This window comes from Eschrichtius robustus, unplaced genomic scaffold (assembly GCF_028021215.1).
Source record: "Eschrichtius robustus isolate mEscRob2 unplaced genomic scaffold, mEscRob2.pri scaffold_281, whole genome shotgun sequence".
Lineage (NCBI taxonomy): Eukaryota > Metazoa > Chordata > Mammalia > Artiodactyla > Eschrichtiidae > Eschrichtius > Eschrichtius robustus.
In genome coordinates, this window is record NW_027175262.1 from 56,325 (window position 1) to 76,160 (window position 19,836).

At 58.7% G+C, this 19,836-nt stretch overlaps 1 protein-coding gene across 1 annotated transcript; it reads right to left on the reverse strand.

Moving 5' to 3' along the window:
* Positions 1-76: 76 nt before the first annotated feature.
* Positions 77-18,363, reverse strand: LRRC56 (leucine rich repeat containing 56). Its single transcript, XM_068534337.1, has 13 exons — positions 18,189-18,363; positions 16,321-16,395; positions 15,648-15,838; positions 13,538-13,625; positions 12,947-13,007; positions 4,929-5,025; positions 4,658-4,858; positions 3,685-3,868; positions 3,093-3,269; positions 2,949-3,013; positions 2,706-2,848; positions 2,345-2,478; positions 77-1,026 (listed from the first exon to the last, which is right to left on the reverse strand). The coding sequence occupies exons 3-13, from the start codon at positions 15,822-15,824 to the stop codon at positions 734-736; spliced, it is 1,620 nt and encodes a 539-aa protein (XP_068390438.1). The 5' UTR covers positions 15,825-15,838; positions 16,321-16,395; positions 18,189-18,363; the 3' UTR covers positions 77-733.
* Between the last annotated feature and the right edge of the window lie 1,473 nt (positions 18,364-19,836).

Consider the following 19,836-nt stretch of genomic DNA (forward strand, 5'->3'; position numbering starts at 1 on the left):
CGCGTCTCCACGACTGTGGCTGCGGGGCGGGGCGGGGCGGGGCGGGGAGAAAGCGCCGGAGGCAGGCGGTGCCAGCTGCATGGTTTATTGAACCAACGCCGCCTACCAAGTAAACCGCATTTCTGTACGCCTGACAGTCGAAAATGATTCGTGAAAATGATTCGCTTGGTTTCCGGGTATCCGGCCCCAAGAGGAGGGAGCTGGCCACCCCATCCCCGCGCGGGGGAACCCCACAAGTCCACCAGGGATGGGAGGCGTGGTTGCACCCTGGCTGGCCTAGGGCAAGCGCCTCTGCTCGGGACCACGGCAGCCCAAGGGTGGCTCAGAGCCCTGGGGCAGCTGGAGGGCTGGCCAGGGGATGGACAGGGCCCAGCTCCAGCCTGGGCCCAGTCTGCTCTCTTCCAGGCCTACTCTTCCTGGGAAGGCCAGGCCACACGGAAGAGGTGGGCAGCTGGGCCAGCGGTGGCGAGCTGGACCATCCTATCCTGGGCTCTCCCTCTTCCCACCCTTGGTGGTCCCAACTCCTAACTTCCCTCTACCAAGAGGGTCCTCTCCTGTACCAGGCTCACTTCCCACCCCCCAACACACCCGCCCAGGTGCTCTGGGTTCTGTGAGGCCAGAGTTCACACGGGGGCTCCCACGATCGCCCTGGGGCCCTTGCCTACCGCCCAGGCCAGCCTGGCAGTGGGTAGTGGTGTACACTAGGGGTGGGGTTGGGCTGGGGTCATGAGGTTCAGGTGCGGCATGCACCGGAGGCTGGGGGTCTGGCCGCTGGATCTGGTGCTGGCTTTGGGCCTGGACAGCCTTCGGCTCGAGGGCTGGGGCCTGAGGCCACCTCTAGGGCTCTCAGAGCAGTCACTGCAGCCAGCCCCTGACCCAGGCCAGGCCCCAGACTACCCAGGGCTCTGAGGCGACGCCCCCGGAACTGCAGATCTGTGGACCCCCAGGAGCTGTTGCCCCTGTCAGATGGCGTGAGGGACTTGGGAGGAGAGGGGATCAGGTTGTAGCCCAAGGTCCTGGAAGGCTCTGGAAAAGAAGGAAAGAGCACGTCAGACAAGGGCCCCCAAGGAGTCACTTGGGGCAGTCACCATGGGCAGGGCTGCAGTGTCCACTGTGGCTCCTCCCCTTAGCCCTTCACCCTCCCCCCCAAGGCAGCACCCCACTGCCCCACTTCCTGTGCTCCCCAGGGAAGCTGTGGCCCCTCGGCCCTGTGACCTCTGACCTTTGCTTGAGCTGGACCCATCTCTGGGGAAATCTGGGCTCTGGCTTTGGGTCACTGGGTCCTGTCCCCCAGGGCATGCTCACAGGCTGGTGGCCCTGGGGCAGTTCCCAAACCTCCCCTATAGAGCGAGGCCCTGGCACCCACCTGAGGGCAGGCTGGGCGGGTGTGTCCGTGGTCACCCAGAGCCCACCCGGGCCCGGACTGGAGTAGGAGGTCCTGGCACCCCTTTGTCCCTCACTGGCTGTCACCCCTCCAGCCACTACTCCTGGCTGCCTGCCTGCTCCCCCTCCACCTTTCCACCCCTCCTGGCTGTCTCATGGCCCACCTTCCCCAGCCCCTCCCCACAGGCCGCAGCCGGCACAGGAAGTGCAGAGCTTTGACCTGCCCTGTCCCTGCTCCATCCTGGCTTCCTTGATGTGCACCCGCCCCCAATGCCACGCCACCCCGAGGGTCATTGGGCCAATCTTGCAGCCTACCCTCCTGTGGCCCCTGCTTACAACGCCCCCTCCCCAGGTTTGCCCACCCAGCTGTCCTGCCAGTCGGTTCAGACCCTTCCTCCAGGAAGCCTCCCTGGGGCCTGCTGGGTGAGGGGTCTCTCTGCCTCACAGGCTCTGCATTTGCTCCTCTCAGCCATGGTCACTCTGAAGCCAGTATCCCTGAGGGAGGGCCTCGCCTGGCTTAATTCTGTGTCCTGAGCCCAGCATAGGCCCTGTCTGCAGAGGAAGGGCAGTACCCCTCCCCGCCTTGGTCTCCTGCCCATCTGGTGGCCTTGCTCCCTTTGCTGGCCTTGTGCCATGCTCCCCTCAGGACTTCTGGTGGGGCTGTCCTGCTTGTTGATCCTGGCCCCTCATTGCCCCCACCCTGGGGCCACTTGCTCTTTCATTCAGGACCCCTCTGGCCTCTGCTCACACTGCCCTTCTCTGGAGGGCCTTCTCTCTGTCTCTCACCCAGCCCCGGTGGCCACATGGTCCCATGGGCTCAGGGGAGGGGGACTTGGGGTTGGAACCCCTCGGTCGTGAGACCCCACCCCCAAGGGAGGACCTCCCTGTCCCACCCATCTCAGAGCCTGGCTGAGGAGGGGGCAGAGCCGGTCTGAGCCGGTGTGCGCGGTCACGCCGGTACCTGGGGCCAGGCTCGGGGGGCTGGGGCGAGTCTCGGGCCCAGCCTTGTCCTGCTCTTCTTCAGGGCCCCTCTGTGGGCTCCCGGGGGCGGCGGCCCCCTCCTCCCGGGACTCCAGGCACCTACTGGGGAGGGGACTGGGGTGCGGGGAAGGGGAGAGGCTGCAGCCCTGCCCCTCCTTTGGAGCCAACCCCAAATGAGTGTGACCCTGGGCTGGTCCCCCAGCCTTGGGCTCCCATGACCAGCCCCTCCAGCCACCCGGAGGACCAGCGACCACTCAGCCAAGGCAGGTCCCAGCCATAAGCCCCCGCCTGTCGGGACACACAGGCTGGCAGGGCCAGGGTGGGGGGCACGGAGCACCCACCGCAGGCGCAGCTCCCTCGAGGCCGGAAGCCCGGCCGAGGCCAGGCGGCGGCGGCTGTCTGCAGGGTCAGGCCCTGGGGCGGAGGCCCGGGTGGCCAGGTCTTCCGGCCCGGGAGGCGGCAGCCTCTGTGGGTGTGCCCCAGCCTGGGGAGGGAGGGGCTGGCTCAGGGGCACGGCCTTGGGGGGGTGCCGGGGCAGGCGCGTCAGGCCGGGGCACGGCCTTCGGGGGGGGAGCAGGCTGTACCTGGCGCTGGTGCCGACGCTCCTGCAGGCCTTTGGTGGGGTTTCCACAGAGGACCCGGCCGGCACCTGAAGAAGAGGGTGCGGCTGGGCCTAGTTCGGGACTGAGGGGCTACAGGGCAGCTTCACGCCGAGGTGGGTCGCCTACCGTGGGTGAGGCTGCTGGCGTCGTCCTCTGGGGCTGGGCCCTGGGGAAGAAGGCCTTCAGGCAGGAGGCCCCCGGGGACCAGCAGGGAGCGGGGCCAGGGCCTGGGGGCCCTGCGCTGGGTCTCAGGTGAGCATAGCTCGGGGCTGAGTCTCCAAACGGGGGATCCGTGGGGACGACCTGCACAACAGTCAAAATCAGAGGTCATCACGGCCCACGCCAGCCGGCCCCCCAGGAGCCCCCCAGCTGAACCCTGTCCACGGAGCAGGGCCCCCCACCACCCAGCGTCTGTGTGCCCGAGGCCCAGCGCCACCAGGGGGCAGGTTTGGCCCTCCTTTCCCCCTGAGGAGGGTTGGGGAGGCTCCCACCAGGGTTGCTCACAGGGAGGGTGTCCTGGCCTGGGGGTGGGTGTGCAGGGCTCTGGGGACGGGGCAGGCGGGGGTGGGGTGGGGTGGGGTGGTGGTTCGAGGCTGAGAAGCGACACGAGGCGGCTCTCCGTCTCTGAGAGACCTGTGGGCGGGGTCAGGGGTGGGGGGGTGGAGCCCTCTCCTGGGGCAGCCCCAGCCCGAGGACCCTGGACGGCTTCCGTCTGTACCCAGCCCCGGGAGCAGGCTGTGCAGGACGCTGCCCTCCTTGATGGCCTCCTTCACCATGAGCCAGTCGTGGTCCAGCTTCCGGGAGGTCGGCAGGCGTGTGTGTGTGGCCGGCAACTCATCCAAGACCTGCAGCTGGGGGATGAGCTTCCTGACCTCTGCCCGGTAGTTGTAGCCCTGGGGCACCTGCGGTGGGGGTGGCAGGCCTGCGTCCGGTGGGCCCGTCAGGCCAGCATCGCCCCGTAGCCGCTGTCCCCAGACCTGCTGGGGGGCAGTGCAGGGGAACTGGGGGGTCGGGGATGCCATCTCTCTCTGCCCAGGCTGCCAGGCCAGCCGGGGTCACTCTGGGACAGCAGGGACTGCAGGGGCCCTGGGCTCTTACCCACGCATGATCTCACTCTCTGGGCTCACTGCCAGGGTCCAGGGGTGCCCTCTGGCCTGCGGAGCTGCCTGAACTCAGAGCTCCGGCCCAGTGGGCGGCCGCTGTGCGTGGGCACCATGAGTAGCTGGGCAGGCGTGTGAGCTCTGGGTGTTCACGGGCGGTGCGGGGGTGTGTGCAGCCGCGGGCGGTGTGCACAGGCCCCCGGCTCACGAGCAGCGCTGCAGGGGCTGGGGCTGCCTCTGAACGGGGCCTGCACGGGTGGTGTGTGTATGTGAGCGTGTGTGCTTGTGTACACGACTCTAAGTGGAGACTGTACAGAACACGCGTGGTTCCCCATGGCGTGTGCACAGACCTCTTGGGGTGTACGCGTGGCCCTTCGGAGTCCGGTCCTGGCCCAGGAGGACGAGCTGGCAGCCGCCGGGCCTCCAGCCACATGGGAATGAGCTCCCAGTGAAGAAGCCCCCAGCAACAAGCGGGCGTGCCCTAGGCGTGTGCCCTGGGATACCCTGCGACCCGGCCGGCATTCAGGTGGGCAAAGCAGTGCCTGGGCCGAGAGGCTGGAGCTACAGAGCGCCTCCCCGCCCGGTGCCCACCTGGTGGGCGGGGCCGGGGCCGGGCCGCAGGCATAGCGGGTTGCCCTCCAGGGTGAGCGAGGCCAGCCGCGGGCACAGCTGCAGGTAGCACAGCTGCCCCGGGTCCTCCACGCAGTTGCTCTCCAGGTCCAGCACCTCCAGCTGCTCAAGCAGGCACAGCGGGCTCAGGTCCGAGACGTCGTTGTAGGAAAGGTAGAGTTCCTGGGGGGCACGAGGGGGCTCAGTCAGGGCCCCTGGGCCCCCTGCACTCCCCAGAGCACCGCAGACCCACCTTCAGGGCCGGGAAGGAGCCGATGCCGTCCAGGTCAGCCAGGCCGCAGCGAGCCAGCCACAGCACCTGCAGGCGGCCCAGGGAGGTGCCCAGGTCCCTGCAGAGGGTCGGGTTGGCTGGTCAGTGCTGTCCTGGGGCGGAGGGTCGTGTCTCGGTGGCCGTGAAGGCCCTGTGCCACGCCTCCTGCCCAGCCGCCACCCACATCTGGCTGTCTCCAGGTGCAGGGACAGTTGTGACTGGCTTGGGTGGCCTCCAGGCCGAGGAAGGGGCTCCAGAGCCCCCGGCCCCCTGTCTTCCCTCCTGGCTGCAGCCGCCTGTCTTGGGCACCTTATCCAACCCCTGCAGGGTCCGGGCCTGGCCGCGGGAGCTGCCCTCGTGCTAGACGGCCGCTGCCCGCTGCAGTGGGTGTGGGCGAGATGTCCCCTCCCCAGCGGGGTCAGCCAGGGTGTCCTCCCTCCTTCCTTCCCCCCGGCCTCTTTTGTGGATGATTTCCCTGTGTCACAGCCCGTCCCCTTGCCCCCACCTGGGACTTGTTTGTGCCACCCTCCCTTGGCGGCCGCTCCCCTGCCAGTGGGCAGGCCGGGGCTCTCCCATCTGCCCCCGACCTCAGTGGGCCCCACCTCTGCCCGCGGGGTCCTCTCAGCCTGGGTGACCCTCGTCTCCTGTCCGGGCACCGGCCCACTGTTGCACATCCTTTCCATCAGCTTCTGGGATGTTCCCTTTTGTATTTTCTCTCCTCGCGGTCTCTGCTCTCATATCTGGAGCTCAGCCTCTCACGTGTGGTCTCTGAGAAAGAGCTTGTTCTCATCCCTTCTCTCTCCCATTTCCATCTCTTTGCCTTTCCTCTGCTTTCTGGGAGATTCTCTTGTCTTCCAACAATGCCGGTAACACTTTTTGTCAGCCCTCATACATTTAATTCCCAAGCGCCCTTCGTTGTTCTCTGATCTTATTTCATGGCATTCTGTTCTTGTTTTGAGGGTGCAAAGAAGCCATGTCTTCTTCTGTGTCTCTCAGAACATTCACTGAAGGTGCCTGGACGTTTTACTCCCCTCCTGGCATTGTCTGCTTCCTCTGGGGTCCTGTGGGTTTGTCCTGACTTTTCCCTTTCATGCTGGGGGTATTGCTATATTCCTAATTATACTATTAATAGCTTCTTGGGCATTCAGATTGGGAGTGAGGGTCTGAAATGCTGCCTGGAAGTGCTGACTCACTGGAGATGCTGAGGTGAGGGGCTTCCCTGCGGTGATGAGGTGGTGCACGTTGGTCCTTGCTGGCCACCCTGCCCTCCCTGCCCCAGCTCCAGCAGCTCTGGTCTCCCCATGGTCCTGAATCGCACCTGCACTGTGGCACCCCGGGTCTTGGCATCTGCTCTTCCTCCTGCTTTGGGGGTTCTGCCTGCTCCCCTGGTCCACGTGAAGCCGCCTCCTCACCTCTGAGGTGTTCCTGGCCTGCCTCACCTTTCTGCATCGCTGGGGCCCATCTTCCGGTTCACAAATTCCCCTTCGGTTACGTCTCATCCACCGATTAACCTGTATGTTGCGTTTTCTGTTTTTTGTTTTAAAAGGTTAGACTTTATTTTATTGCCTAGATTCTATTTTTTTAAATTAATTAATTTATTTTTGGCTGTGTTGGGTCTTTGTTTCTGTGCGAGGGCTTTCTCTAGTTGCGGCAAGTGGGGGCCACTCTTCACCGCGGTGCGCGGGCCTCTCACTATTGCGGCCTCTCTTGTTGCGGAACACAGGCTCCAGATGCGCAGGCTCAGTAGTTGTGGCTCACAGGCCTAGTTGCTCCGTGGCATGTGGGATCTTCCCAGACCAGGGCTCGAACCCGTGTCCCCTGCATTGGCAGGCAGATTCTCAACCACTGCGCCACCAGGGAAGCCCTGTATGTTGTGTTTTTTAAGTTTTGTGCTGTTACCGTAATCTCCACCTTTAGTTACAGAGATTCCATGTTTCTCCCCCGTCTATTGCCTTCAATGCATTTTCCAGTCTTTTAATTGGCTGAAATTTGCGTCTCATGATTCCTTCAAGAGGGGCTAATCAAACTATTTTCCTTAATCTCTTACTCATTCCAAAATGTTGGCTGGGTATGAAATTCTTGATTCATACCGTCTTTCTGCTGGGCTGTGTAGACATCATTCTACTGTCTTCTGGCTTTGAGTGTTTCTATGGAGAAGTCTGAGGAAAACTTCCTTTTTTTTCTCTTCTTAAAGGAAGACTTGATCTCTTTCCTTGGCTGCCCCCAATATGATCTGTGTCTTGAAGTCCAGGAACTTTATTAGGATATGTTTCAGGGTTGGCAATTCAGTTTCAGTTTTTTATTTCAATCTGTAGATGAAAGTTTTCTTTTATGTCTGACAAGTTTTCTTTATTCTTTAAACAACTGTTAGGTTCTATTGTTTCTCTTCACTTCTGCAAAGATTACAGTTCTGCACATGCCAAGCCTCTGCTAGCTGCCCTCCAGGATTCTTTTATTTTTTATTTTATTTTTTAAAATTAATTAATTTATTTATTTATTTTTGGCTGCATTGGGTCTTCGTTGCTGTGTGCGGGCTTTTCTCTAGTTGCAGTGAGCGGGGGCTTCTCTGTTGTAGTGCGTGGGCTTCTCATTGCGGTGGTTTCTCTTGTTGTGGAGCACGGGTTTTAGGCGCACGAGCTTCAGTAGTTGCAGCATGTGGGCTCAGTAGTTGTGGCTCGCGGGCTCTAGAGTGCAGGCTTAGTAGTTGTGGTGCACGGGCTTAGTTGCTCCGCGCCATGTGGGATCTTCCTGGACCAGGGCTCGAACCCGTGTCCCCTGCATTGGCAGGTGGATTCTTAACCACTGCACCACCAGAGAAGCCCTAGAAAGTTAGATCTTTAAATATATTTATCAAAAAACTGGAAGGAGTAGAATAATTAAGCTAAGCATTCAGCTCAAGGAGCTGGAAAAAGAACAACAGCAAATAACAAGAGAACACGAAGGAAAGATGTAATCAAGATTAGAATAGAACCAGTAATAACTAGAAAAACCATAGAGAAGATTAACAGAGCCCAGTGCTGATTCTTTAAAAACTTAATAGACAATCCTCTGGCAGGACTGATCAAGGATGAACAGAGGGACAATGCAAATAAATGTATGGAACTTAAAAAGAGGAATAATTATGGCTATAGCAGCAATTTAAAACAACAAAAACCATTATGAACAAACTATATACCAACATTCATGAAAACTAGACAAAGCTGGTGCCAAAAGAAAGAAAACTAGACTAATAACCACTAAAGAAATTAAACAGTGATTAACACCCCTCCCCCCACCCCCGCCAAGTCCCTGGATCTGGATCAGCTTTAGAAGTAAAATCTATCATGGAATAGACAATCTCTATCTTCCACAATAATTTCTTGTACAGGAAGTTTCAAAAAATTAAGCAGTTGAAGAGAACAATAAAAGGGAGGGCCCCGTCTGAGTCAGTCGTTGATTCCAGGACCAGAGAAGTACAAACTGGGGAATTAAAGCACTATCACTCATGAAGACTGATGTGAAAATTGCAAAGCAAATATTATTTTAACGTTACAGTGATTTAAAAATAACTCATCAAGTAGTGTTACTGCAGGAATGTAAGGATGAATTACCATCACAAAATCTGTCAGTGGAATCCAGTGCATAAATAGACTAAAGGAGAAATATCATTTTATGATCATGTCAATAGATGCAGAGGAACCCAGACACATACCCGTTAAGATCGGGAACCAACCAAGGATGCCTGCTACTGTCGTTGCCGCTGTCTAACATCGTACTGGCTAGTAGATCCTGGCCAAAGCAACAAGACAAGAAAAAGGAGCAGGAGGATTTGAGTGAAAGATAGCACTCGTAACTTGCTGATAACATCACCATCAATACAGAAACCCATCTGAATTAACAAATTATTTGAATTAATAGGAGAGTTTGGCAATAATGTTAAATACAAAACAAAGGTACACTATTGCCAGAGGCAATAGACCCATTTATAAAAATCAATTGTTGTATTGATTTAAAAAATCTATTCTAGGAAATCCAAAAAAGAGGGCATATATGTATACATATAGCTGATTCACTTTGCTGTACAGTAGAAACTAACACAATATTGTAAAGCAACTATACTCCAATAAAAGTTAATAAAATAAAAATTTAAAAAATCTATTCTAAATCAGCATAGTGTTTCTCTAAATTTGCAACAATCAAACAGAATACAGCAGAATCAGGACCTCATCCATGATTATAAAAATACTATAAGTATGTGGGAATTAATTCAGTTCCGGTTTCAGGGAGCCCTGCCTTCAGAGGAGGCTGGTGTCCTGCCCTGTCCCAAGTGGCAGAGGGGTGCACAGGTGGGGGTCCTGGTTAGCCCACTCCAATCATAATTCCAATCCCTTGCTAGTGGTTGGTGTAAGAGAGTGTATACATGATACAGTTCCGGCCAAAGAAACACAGAAGAATGCTGGGAACCTTCTTGTTCTTACTGATGGACACAGGAGGGCACATTTCCTGTTATGGGATGAATTGCATCCTCCCCCCACCCCCAAATTCATATGTTGTAGTCCTAACCTCCAGGACCTCAGAATGTGACCTGACATGGAAACAGGGTCTCTGAAGATGTAATTGGTGGAGATGAGGTGGGCCCTAATCCAATATGATTGGTGTCCTTACAAAAAGGGGAAATTTGGATCCAGACACAGGGAGAAGAAGGCCACGTGAGCTGAAGGCAGGGATTGGGGTGATGAGTCTACAAGCCAAGTAACGTCAAAGGTGGCCAGCAAACCCCCAGGAGTGAGGAGTGAGCTGGGTTCTCCCTCTGCCTCAGAAGGAGATACACCTTGATCTTGACTCATGGCCTCCACACCTGAGGGAGTCAGTTTCTGCTGTTCAAGACACCTGGTTCGTGGTGCTTTGTTCAGCAACCCTAGAAGACTAGCTACCACACTCCCTCAGCCCACCAACGTGGCTGCAGCAGCCCCAGGCATGGGGATGGGGGCCACATCCTGAGGGGCCACCGGCTGAGTGAGCCACCACCGGGCTCCTTGTGTGCCCTCAGAGATAGGGATTCTCACCTGTTCTGTTCCCTGACATATCCTCTGTGCTTAGAACAGGGTTTGGCCCGTGGTCCTTAGGCACTTAAGGGATAAACAATTTCTCACTGCTCAGGCCGGTTGGATGCAGGTTTCTGTAACTTGCAGCTGAAAGCGTTCTAACCTATGAACTTTACAGAAGAAGTTTAAAGACTCTATTAAAAACATTAAAGCACACATGAATGGAGAGCTATACCATATTCATGGATGTATATAACGTAAAAATTAACCCAAATGAGCATGTGACTTTTTAAAATTCCAAAACAAAACAAAACAAAATCCTGAAAGATTAGGGTGTGTGAAACCCAGCAAACTGATCGTAAAACTCAAATGCAAGAATAAGCGTTTAGGAATAGCTAGGTCAGTTTGGAAAAAGGAAAACTAAGATGAGGGTAACATGTTACAGATTAACACAAAGCCGCGCCAATAAAGACTGTGACAATGGAGAGCTCCTCACTCCGCCAGCGTGTCTGCGTGGGTCTGGGGTAGACGATGCTGGGAAAACCGACTCACCAGGTGGTGCTAAACAGAACTGGGTCCCCATCTCATATCAGGAGTGGAAGCAACCTCGCAGATAAGTAGGATTAAAGACCCGAAAGTGAAAAGTGAGACCGTAAGTGAATAGAAGAAAAAGTAGAATATCTCCAAGACCTCGGGGTGCAGACAAACCTCCTAAAAAACACCCACAACACCAGCCAGAACTGATGGACTGGAACAAATCAAAATGAGGGGTTTCTGCTTAAGTGAAAGCCACCATGGTCTGAGTTCACGGGAGGAGGAAGGGTGGAGAGTCTTCAGGGGACACACACACGATTAAGTTGTAGCGAGAACTGTCCCTTCAATCATTTTAATGATCTCCAAGTTAGTTGTTGAGTTTCAGAGATTGTTACTGCGGTTTCCCCACACAGTGGTCCTGGTGAAGGATGCTCTTGTCGGATGCTGGCTGGCCTGGAAACCAGCCCCATCTGTCCTCACGTCAGTGACACTTTCAGGGGCTGAATTCTCTCTCAGCTTTGGATGAAGTGACAGCCATCACATGAAGATTACTTTCCAGTCCTCATAACACTGCCTGAGGTTTTAATGGCTTGACTATCTCTGTCATCAGCTAAGCTGTAATACTACTTCATTGCACTGTCATATTGAATTAGTTTCCTTTTACAAATATTTGTTTACTATCACTCCGTGGAGATTTGCAAACAACATTCGGCCAAGTTTCGGGATTCGCTAACAGACAACTTAAAAATTCCTTACATTTTTCACTGTTGTTTTCAAGGAACAGAACACATGTTTTATATAAATCATGACTTTTTTCTTGGAATTGATTTTGTTTTCGAAATCAAATATTTTGTTTTGTTACAAATGGTAACAAATATTTAATTTTATACCTTCCACTTCTCTTTGTAGTTTCCATCCTTTATTTCATACGTTTTCTATATATTTTATTGTTCTTTGAGCTAATTTGTAAGCCTTAATAATGAAGGAGTAAATATGATTTTCTTTGTCTTTGTTAACTTAAAGTATTGACGTCTCCGTCAGAATATTGCTGAACCATGTATCAGTACTAAAGGCAATTCCGAGAGCCCGCTTTCCAGACCCTTCCTTGCAGGCCCAGGAGCCACGCAGGAGCCATGGAAGTTGGCATCCGCCTGCTTGTCCCTGCCCACAGGGGCCACGTGGCCTCTGATCTTCTTTGCTTCCACTTCTAGGATTTCAGGTGTTTTTCAAATTCTTTTTGATGTTTATTCGACAAACAGCAGTACAAATAGGAAAAATCGTGCAAGGCTGCTTAATGAATACCTTTATCATCTTCCCTGGAAATGACTGGATACTTACAGCCCATTTAAAACATCAGGAGAACTTTCTAGAATTGGGACTGGCCTCCCGCTGCCCCAGGACGGCTGTCTGGCCGCATAAAACCAGCAGGGTTGGGCTTCCCTTGTGGGGCAGTGGTTAGGAATCCGCCTGCCAATGCAGGGGACGCGGGTTCGAGCCCTGGTCCGGGAGAATCCCACATGCCGCGGAGCAACTAAGCCCGTGTGCCACAACTACTGAGCCTGCGCTCTAGAGCCTGCGAGCCACAGCTGCTGAGTCCGCGTGCCACAACTACTGAGGCCCATGCGCCTAGAGCCCGTGCTCCGAAACACGAGAAGCCACCGCAATGAGAAGCCCACGCACCGCAATGAAATGTAGCCCCCACTCACCACAACTAGAGAAAGCCCGCACGCAGCAACGAAGACCCAACACAGCCAAAATTAAATAAATAAATAAATTTATAAGAAAAAAAAAACCAAAAAAAAAAAATCCCAGCAGGGTTTTCCTGACACCCATTTTGTTCAAACACCCAATAAACTCTGATATTACTTCAGCTTTGTTCTTTCCAGACCGACGAAGTAAGAAAAAACCTTAATCTGTCCTGAGTTTTGCATTTTGTCCTTTAAGCTATTAAGATGCTGCTGTGTTTCACGTGGGGCCTGAGGTCCGGCTGGTCAGCAGCGGCCGTGCTCCTCTGCTCGTCTCGCTGGGCTGATGGGGGCCGGCTCAGCCCCCAGCTACGGCCCCACCAGCACGGGGACACAGCCCTGGGCTGTGGTGAGGGGTGTGGGGACGCCCCAAATCCAGAGGCTGGTTGGTGATGAGCCGCCCAGGCTCGCGGGTTGGGGGGTCCTCTGCCGAAGGTCAGTGGGCGCCTTCCGGGCACCACAGGGAGGTCCCTGGAGACCTCGTCAGCCACAAAGCCTGGCGTGGCCAGCCTGACCCTGACTGCAGGCTCCGGGTGGCTGGCGTCACCCTCAGCGGGGCCTCCCTCTGACCAGGGGTGGGCGACGTGACCAGGGGTGGGTGTTAGGGCCGGGAGCCGGAGATAGTGGGAGGCCCAGGACCCCACCCAGGCTGGCAGCACGCCCTCCCCTGTGACCACCGCGGGGGGTGGACACTCACCTCAGGGAGCCCAGGCAGCTGCCGTTCAGCTTCAGCTGGCTGAGGTTGGGCAGGTGCAGCCCTGTGGGGCCGCAGGAAGAGAGGTCAGCGCAGGCCCTGCCGCCCTTTGCACCTTCAGAGGCGTCAGCGCCCCTCGGCCCCTGCTGCCCGACGGCTGCTCTGAGGCCCAGGGGCAGCCTTGGGGCCACATGCTGATGTCTGAGGCCCGGCTCGAATGACACAGGCCAGCAGGGGAGGGTGCAGGAGGCACCCCGTGGGGGCAGAGGCACACAGAAGGCCACGGGGCCACGGGACTCTGCGGGGAGGGGAGCCTGGCTGGCGCGGGTCTCGCCCACAGGCCGCCTCCCACGGGGAACTGCGGGCACGCCCAGACCATACACTGGGCTCCAGAGCACGGCCCCCCCAGCCAGTGTCCCATGCTCTCAGGGCCCCGGGAGAGGGTTCTCAGTCCCTGGAGAGCAAGGTGCAGGGCAGGTCTGTGGGTGCAGTGGTCCAAAGACCAGAGCCTGGTGGGCAGGGCCCGAGCAGGCCGAGCCTTCAAGCACGGCCTGGCCGTGATGGTGGCGGGTGTGCACGGGGAAGGGCTCTCACCAAAGTTCCCCAGGCTGTTCTCGTGGGTGTTGACACACAGCTCCAGCACGCTCACCAGTCGGAGGTCATCCACCTGGGCCAGGGCCTGCTGCAGGGGTCGGTGGGGAGTCAGCCCTGAGAGCTGGACAGTAGTTACACACACCCCGCCCCGCCCCCTAGTGAAACTCCTGCTTTTGGCTGCAAGGCTGGAGCAGGTGGCAGGCATTTCCCTGCCTCACCCATGTTGACTGCGGCTACAATTGGCTCCAGCTGGACAATAAGTGTGATGTGACAGGAGTGGAGATTGTGATCCTGTGTGGCTGGTGGGGCCGTTGCCAGAGAAGGGCGTGCCCTGAGGTGTGCTGGTGTCCTAACGAGACCCATGGAACAGACCCAGTGCAGCTCGGGCCTGAAGCCCAGCTCTGCTCAGCACGGCCGAGCCCCAGCCTCCTTCAAACCCACGGACGGCACACTTGCACTGTAAGCTGATGAGTTTGGTGGTTGTTTGTTACGCAGCATCACCATAGCAATAGCTGACTCATACAAAACTTGGGACTGAGGTGCAGCTCCAATAGCTACCATAACAAAAATGATGAAACGATGTGACACTGGATGGGGACTGGTGGGGGGGGGGGTTGACGTGAGTGTTACTGAAACTGGAAAGATGGAGACCCAGGTCATGTGACAATGGAATTTTTGGTAAAAGGGTCTCCTGTAGTAACCTGGATGGCAGAAGACGCACACAATGAACCTGTGATGGGGGTGGAGAGGTGCCAGGCAATTGTGGGCAGAGTGAGCTGGCCACAGTTCACTGCATTTGATGAGGTTTTATAGAAGGCAGAGTTCAGAGCTGGTGGAGAGAGCCCAGGAGTCCTGGAACTCGTGGCTTGGAAAATAAAATGGCTTCTCAGCTCAAACCAGTAGAAGAAAAAACGAAGAAGGGCTTGGAGTTAGGATGACTCAGTTAGACTCAGCCTCAGGGAGAAAGCAGTTGCCACATGCTGGCGACACGCAGGACGGTCTGGGAGGACAGAGGCCTGAGACCCCCGGTTCCAGCGACCAAGGGAAATGCTTCAGCAGCCATGCTTTGGCATGGTGGGCACTGGACTCAAATACGTTAGGAAGCAAGGGTGGTCCTGGGGTGCTTGGGCCGCGCTCACACAGGCAGGCTCTCTCCCCCGCCAGGAGCTGGGTGGGGGAGGGGGAGGTCCCAGGGTGGACGGAGTCGCTCTGATCAAGGCGTGCACCCAGCACCCAGCCCGTGCAGCAGCGGGGGCCGGCGGCCTGACCTGACGGGTCCACGCTGGACCAGGACCCTGGGTGCTGTGGGCGCTGCAGGCCCGGCTGGAGGGCGGACACACAGGGGCTGCTGGGGGGTGTGGGGAGGGGGCCGGCGGGAGTGTCCTGTCCACCTGCAGTGACCAGACCTCGTGGACCCTTCTCCGAGTTGGTCAGGAAAGTGCGTGGGGACCTCAGGCAGCCAGGCTTCCTTCTGCTGAGTGTTGGTGGGTGCGTCACCCCAGGGTCTCCAAGGGTCCCTCACCTGGGTGCAAGTGTTTGTGCGGGCTGGAGGGGTGCTGGGGAGTGCCTGGCCCTTAGCGTGGCCAATGACGGGCGAGGGGCATGGCCAGCAAGGGAAGGGGTCCAGTCACCAGGAGGTGCAGGGCTGCTCTCTGGGGTCACTGGGCAGGAACCTGCAGTCGAGACGGCTCTGCAGAACCTGCTGGGCCCCAGGGTGGGAGTGGGGGAGCGGCTGCCACCGCACCCCAGGTTTGGGAGAAAGGCTTCAACAACTGCGCCAGATGAGGTCAGTGGGACCCCAGGATGCCCCGCCCTGCAGACACCTGCGCCCTCCTCTGCTCGCGGTTCCCTAAGTCTGTGCGCCACGCGCTTGGATGGGCTGTCACCCTGTTCCCCACGGGAAAGAGGGGCCTTCTCTCTGGTTCACGGAGGGGTCCCTGGAGCCCAGCGCACGGTAGGGGCTCAGCAAAGCTGTGGATGGGCCTGGCTCGGGCCCTTCTGTGGCCTGAATGCCTGGGGGACGTCTGTGTCACCAAGCACCTGGGGTCGACCCAAGGGTAGAGCAGGCACAGGGGCCCCAGCGGGCCAAGCCCAGCCCCCCGGCACTCACCAGTCGGGCAGGTGACAGGTGCTCCTCCACCAGCAGCTCGCTGCGGCTGCCCCCTCGGCTGCCCGGGGCCTTGCTCCGGGGGCGGGGGTTGTGCCGGCTCTGCCAGCTCAGCTCCCGCACTCGGACACTGGCTCTGCTTGGCCAAGGCCCCTGGGCTCTGTCCCAGGCCTGGTCCATTCACATCCAACCTGCTGGGTGTAGGCAGAGGGCAAAGCTGATCAGTCTCTGCTCTTCCTCTGATCCACAGCCCAGCCGAGACCCTGTGCAGCCCTTGATGTATCCAAGCACACAACAAGCCCCCGGAGCCCACCTCTGGCCCAGAGAAGGCTGTAATGGTGAAGCCCCAGCCTGCCCGGGGGCCTTGCCGTCTCCTCCCTCAGCCTGGGCTCACACCCCCGGCCTGGGCAGGCCGCCCTCCCTGTGTTTCTGCCCATGCTTCAGGGTCCATGCGGGGTGCCAGCTCCGGCCTACCCTCTGAGGTCCCATGTAGGCGAGGGAGCGGGGCTGCCTCGAGGTCCCGTTCGCCCATTTGCTGCTGTAATCAGCAGCAGCCTCTGCCTCAGGGCTTGTGCTGTGTGTCCTTCTCCACCTGATGGTCTCTGACCCTGTGGGGCTCAGGACCAGGGTCTCAGGCACTCCCCCCCCACCCCTGTGCCCACTGAGACCCCCTCACCTGGAGCAAGCTGCTTTTTCCCCACCGTGGGTCAAACATCTGGGCAAGAGGGCAGCATGTGGCCCCAGGCAGCACCTGCGAGAGAGACAGTCAGGTTGGCCTCCTGGCCAGGTCACCATGCTCGAGGGACCTGGGACAGGCTGGGCCAAGGTCACAGGGCCCAGAAGCGAACAGGTGCAGAGGTGTGGGGCTGTCAGCCTGGGGCCTGGCCCTTATGTCCTTTCAACCATCCTGATGGGGCACCTGGCCCGGCTGACTGGGAAGACAGCCATATGGGTGACCGACGCTAGGGTCCCTCTGGATCCATCCAATGCAAATGCTTGGTCTTCATTCAAATCCCCACTTCCCTCCATCCCCAACTCCACCCTCTCCAAAAGGGGTCCCCGGCCTGTTGCTCTGGACCATCCCCTGTGGGCTGGCCTCCCAGGCACCCTGTCCCTCTTGGGCGTTACCCCCAGGCCCACAGGAGGTGGTCCACCTGCACCAGGCTCACCTGGCATTGCTCCTTAAAGACACAGATGCCTGTGCCTGGTCCCAGACCCTGGAATCATCTCTGAGGGTAGAGCCAGAAGTCTGTACGGAAATCCTGGCTTCTTCCCTCCACCTTGGATCAGGGCCTCGCCGACCCCCACCCCTGTGCTCCCCCCCGACCTTCTTGGACTTACTACCTGATAAGACCGACCCCCTTCTACAGCCCTCAGTTCAGTTGAGTGAGTGCCTTGCCTGAGACAGCGTGAGCTCTGTATGGGCAGGACACTCACCTGCCATGTCCAGTGTGCAGAACAGGGGCTCAAGAATATCCCCCCCAAAATCAGTGAATGTGGCAGATGCAGCTTCTGGCCACTGTTCTTGTCTATCACCCCCTGTGGATGGTCAAGATTCACCCTCCCCGGGGCGGGGGTGGTCAGCTAGCCTTTGACAGAGAGGGTGGGAGGGAGTGTTGGGCCTTGGGACAAGCTGCCCGGGCTCCACGTGCCCTCGTCTGGAAAGTGACCACACACCAAGGACCCAAGGAGGTGAAGGCCATGCAGGGGAGCCTCACGAAGAGCCTCATGGAATTTCTGGCCAGGATTTCTTTCCAAAAGTTCCTCTACTGCCTGCCTTTCTCCAGCTGGTGAAAGGCCCTGAGCCTCAAAGGAGGACCCCAGCACCAGGCCCCCTAGGAAGATGCTGCCTCTGCCTACCCCAGGGCTGCCAGCCTCGGGCTCTGGGAGAGGGATGGGCTGGCCAGGCTGTGGCCTGGGACGCCAGTGGGCCACCCTCTTCCCTCCGTGCTTGAGAACAGCTGACCTGAGGTCCTGCCCATGACTAGGTCCAGAGTGTGGGTCCAGATTAGCCAAAGGTCTTGGGGTCCAAGGAGCAGGGCCTGGGTTGGAGGCTGAGGTTCCCACTGAGACACTATCTCTTCTCATCTACTCACTGGCCTGGACCCGTCCACACTGTTCATGGCCCTGATCCCATCCTGCCCTGCCACTCTGTGAGCCCCCGAAGTTGGAAATGTGGTGGCCTTTCTCTCTCCACGGCCCAGACTAACACCAGCTCCTGGCCGGGCTCATCACCTCTCTGGGTCCCCTCCACCTGCTATCCCTTCTGAGGGTAGGGCCTCTCCCCTCCTAGGTCCCTATCATGGAAACTCCCAGAGTGGGTCCCTAGGCAGGGCTTGGGGTCCCTCCTGTCCCGGTGACCGCGAGACCCTCAGCAGGGCCAGGGGTTGTGGGATGGGTCCCCAGGGGACCAGATCTGACAATTGGGGCATCACTGGGACCTCACTGTCTTTCTGCTCCATCCCCGGCCTCAGTTTCCCCCCCGACACGGGACGAGACAGAGAGGCCTGCGGCTCCGGACCCAAAGGCGCTCTCGGCTCTCACCTGAGGGGTCGGCCCCGGTGCCCCAGCCCCGGGGACTTGGTCCCGGGCGCCCTCCTTCGCCGGGCGCTCTCTTCGACTTGGGGTTGTTCTTCCGGCCGCGGGGTTGAGGGGCCTGGGCGCCAAGGCAACGGGGGCGGGGCCTCCTCTGAATCTGCAAATATTCATGAGCCGCGGGAATCTTCCGGCTCCGCGAAGCCGAGTCACGCCCCTCAGCAACGGTTGCTAGGGCCGGCGGGAGGGCGGGCGGGGTGGCGGCCAACCAGGTTGGGGGGGTTCGCCCGTGTCCCGCCCCGCACGCGCGGGAGCGCCCCTCGGGCCGGGAGGGAAGCTGGGGAGGTGAGACGCGGTCGAGACGGCGGGGCGCAGGCAGGCCAGGTGTCGGCTTCCGCAAAGGTGGTCTGGGGTGGAGACTCGCGCCCACCTTTCTCAGGTGGTAGGCGCCCGTGTCGGGTCGTCCCTGAGGCCAAGGCCCTGCGGGATTTAAAGGAAGCGCCTTGGGAAAGGACCCTCTGAAGACGAGGGAAATGCAGACCTGGACTCCTGGAGGGGAGTCCAGAGTGTCCGCGCCGGCGAGAGGCGCCGTCACCCGTTTTCACTTATCCGCCTTTACTTCGCGTCTACGCGCGTCAGGCGCGAGCCGGGCTCCGTCGTGGCCGCGGCGCAGTGCGCGGGACGGCCAACCGGACACAGCCACGGCACGTGGGGTCGGCGCCGTGCCTGGGGCGGGGGCGGCCCCCCAGGGGCCTGCCGAGGTCAAGGCTTGCAGTGGGGTGAGCTCCTGGGCAACAGCACGGAGCCGGCACGGGAGGGGGCCGAACGGCGCGGAAGGGGTAGGAATGGAAGGAGGTGCCGGCTGAGCAGAGGGGGAGGTTTGGCCTTACGTGTAATGCACCATTCTTTCTTATAAACAAGGAGAATGTGTTTATGCGTTACTTTGAAATTTTTTTAAAATGTTAAATCATGTACTTCTGAGAGTCTCTAAAGGAGATACAATGTGCGTATTTATGCTTGGGGTGGGGGAGTCTTCAATTCAACCCCTTATGGCAACTTTTGGGTTGGATTTCCTGGGTACCGTTTGGGCCTCAGGGTGAGGTTCTGCAGGGCTGGGCTCCGGGCTCTGGGGAAGCTGGGTGGGCGGGTAGTCTGCAGGGCCTGCCGAAGTTGGGGGAAGCCGGAGATCAGGGAGCGCGGGACAAGGGCCCTCTGCGGAGCCCGGGGCGGGGCTGCGCACTACGTAAGTGAAAAACAAGACCCCCCCGCACTGGGTAAAAAGATTGAGCCGGACTCGCTGCTCCGCGGGCTCAGACGTCCCCGCCCAGCCGAGGCGCCCTGCGCCGCCTGGCCCTGGGCGCATGGCTGAGCCGCGCCCAAGGACCCCGCCGAACCTGCCAGGCGTCCTGGGAGCCGGGAGGAGCCCCTTCCGAAGCCACCAGCACCTGACCCTCGTCCCGGCAGCCCCTCCGCTTTTCCCCGGCCTCGGGTCCGGGGGAGTCTGCGGTGCTGACCCCGCGGGCTCCACCCTCCCTGAGGCTCAGCCCTCGGGCTGTCCCCTCCGCTCCGGAACCCCTACGGTGTGCTGCGCAGCACGGCGCAGGGACGGCCTAGGGGGGCGTGGGCGCAGCTGTGCGCGCCGTGAAGGTGCCCAGGG

Bases quoted from the DNA above. Each gene is read 5' to 3' on its own strand.
- LRRC56 (XM_068534337.1), bottom strand. From the start codon at position 15,824: ATGGACCAGGCCTGGGACAGAGCCCAGGGGCCTTGGCCAAGCAGAGCC. The intron at 13,626-15,647 runs GTGAGTGCCGGG...CGACCCCTGCAG, and splicing joins ACCTGTCACCTGCCCGACTG to CAGGCCCTGGCCCAGGTGGA. The intron at 5,026-12,946 runs GTGAGTGTCCAC...GACCCTCTGCAG, and splicing joins AGCTGCCTGGGCTCCCTGAG to GGACCTGGGCACCTCCCTGG.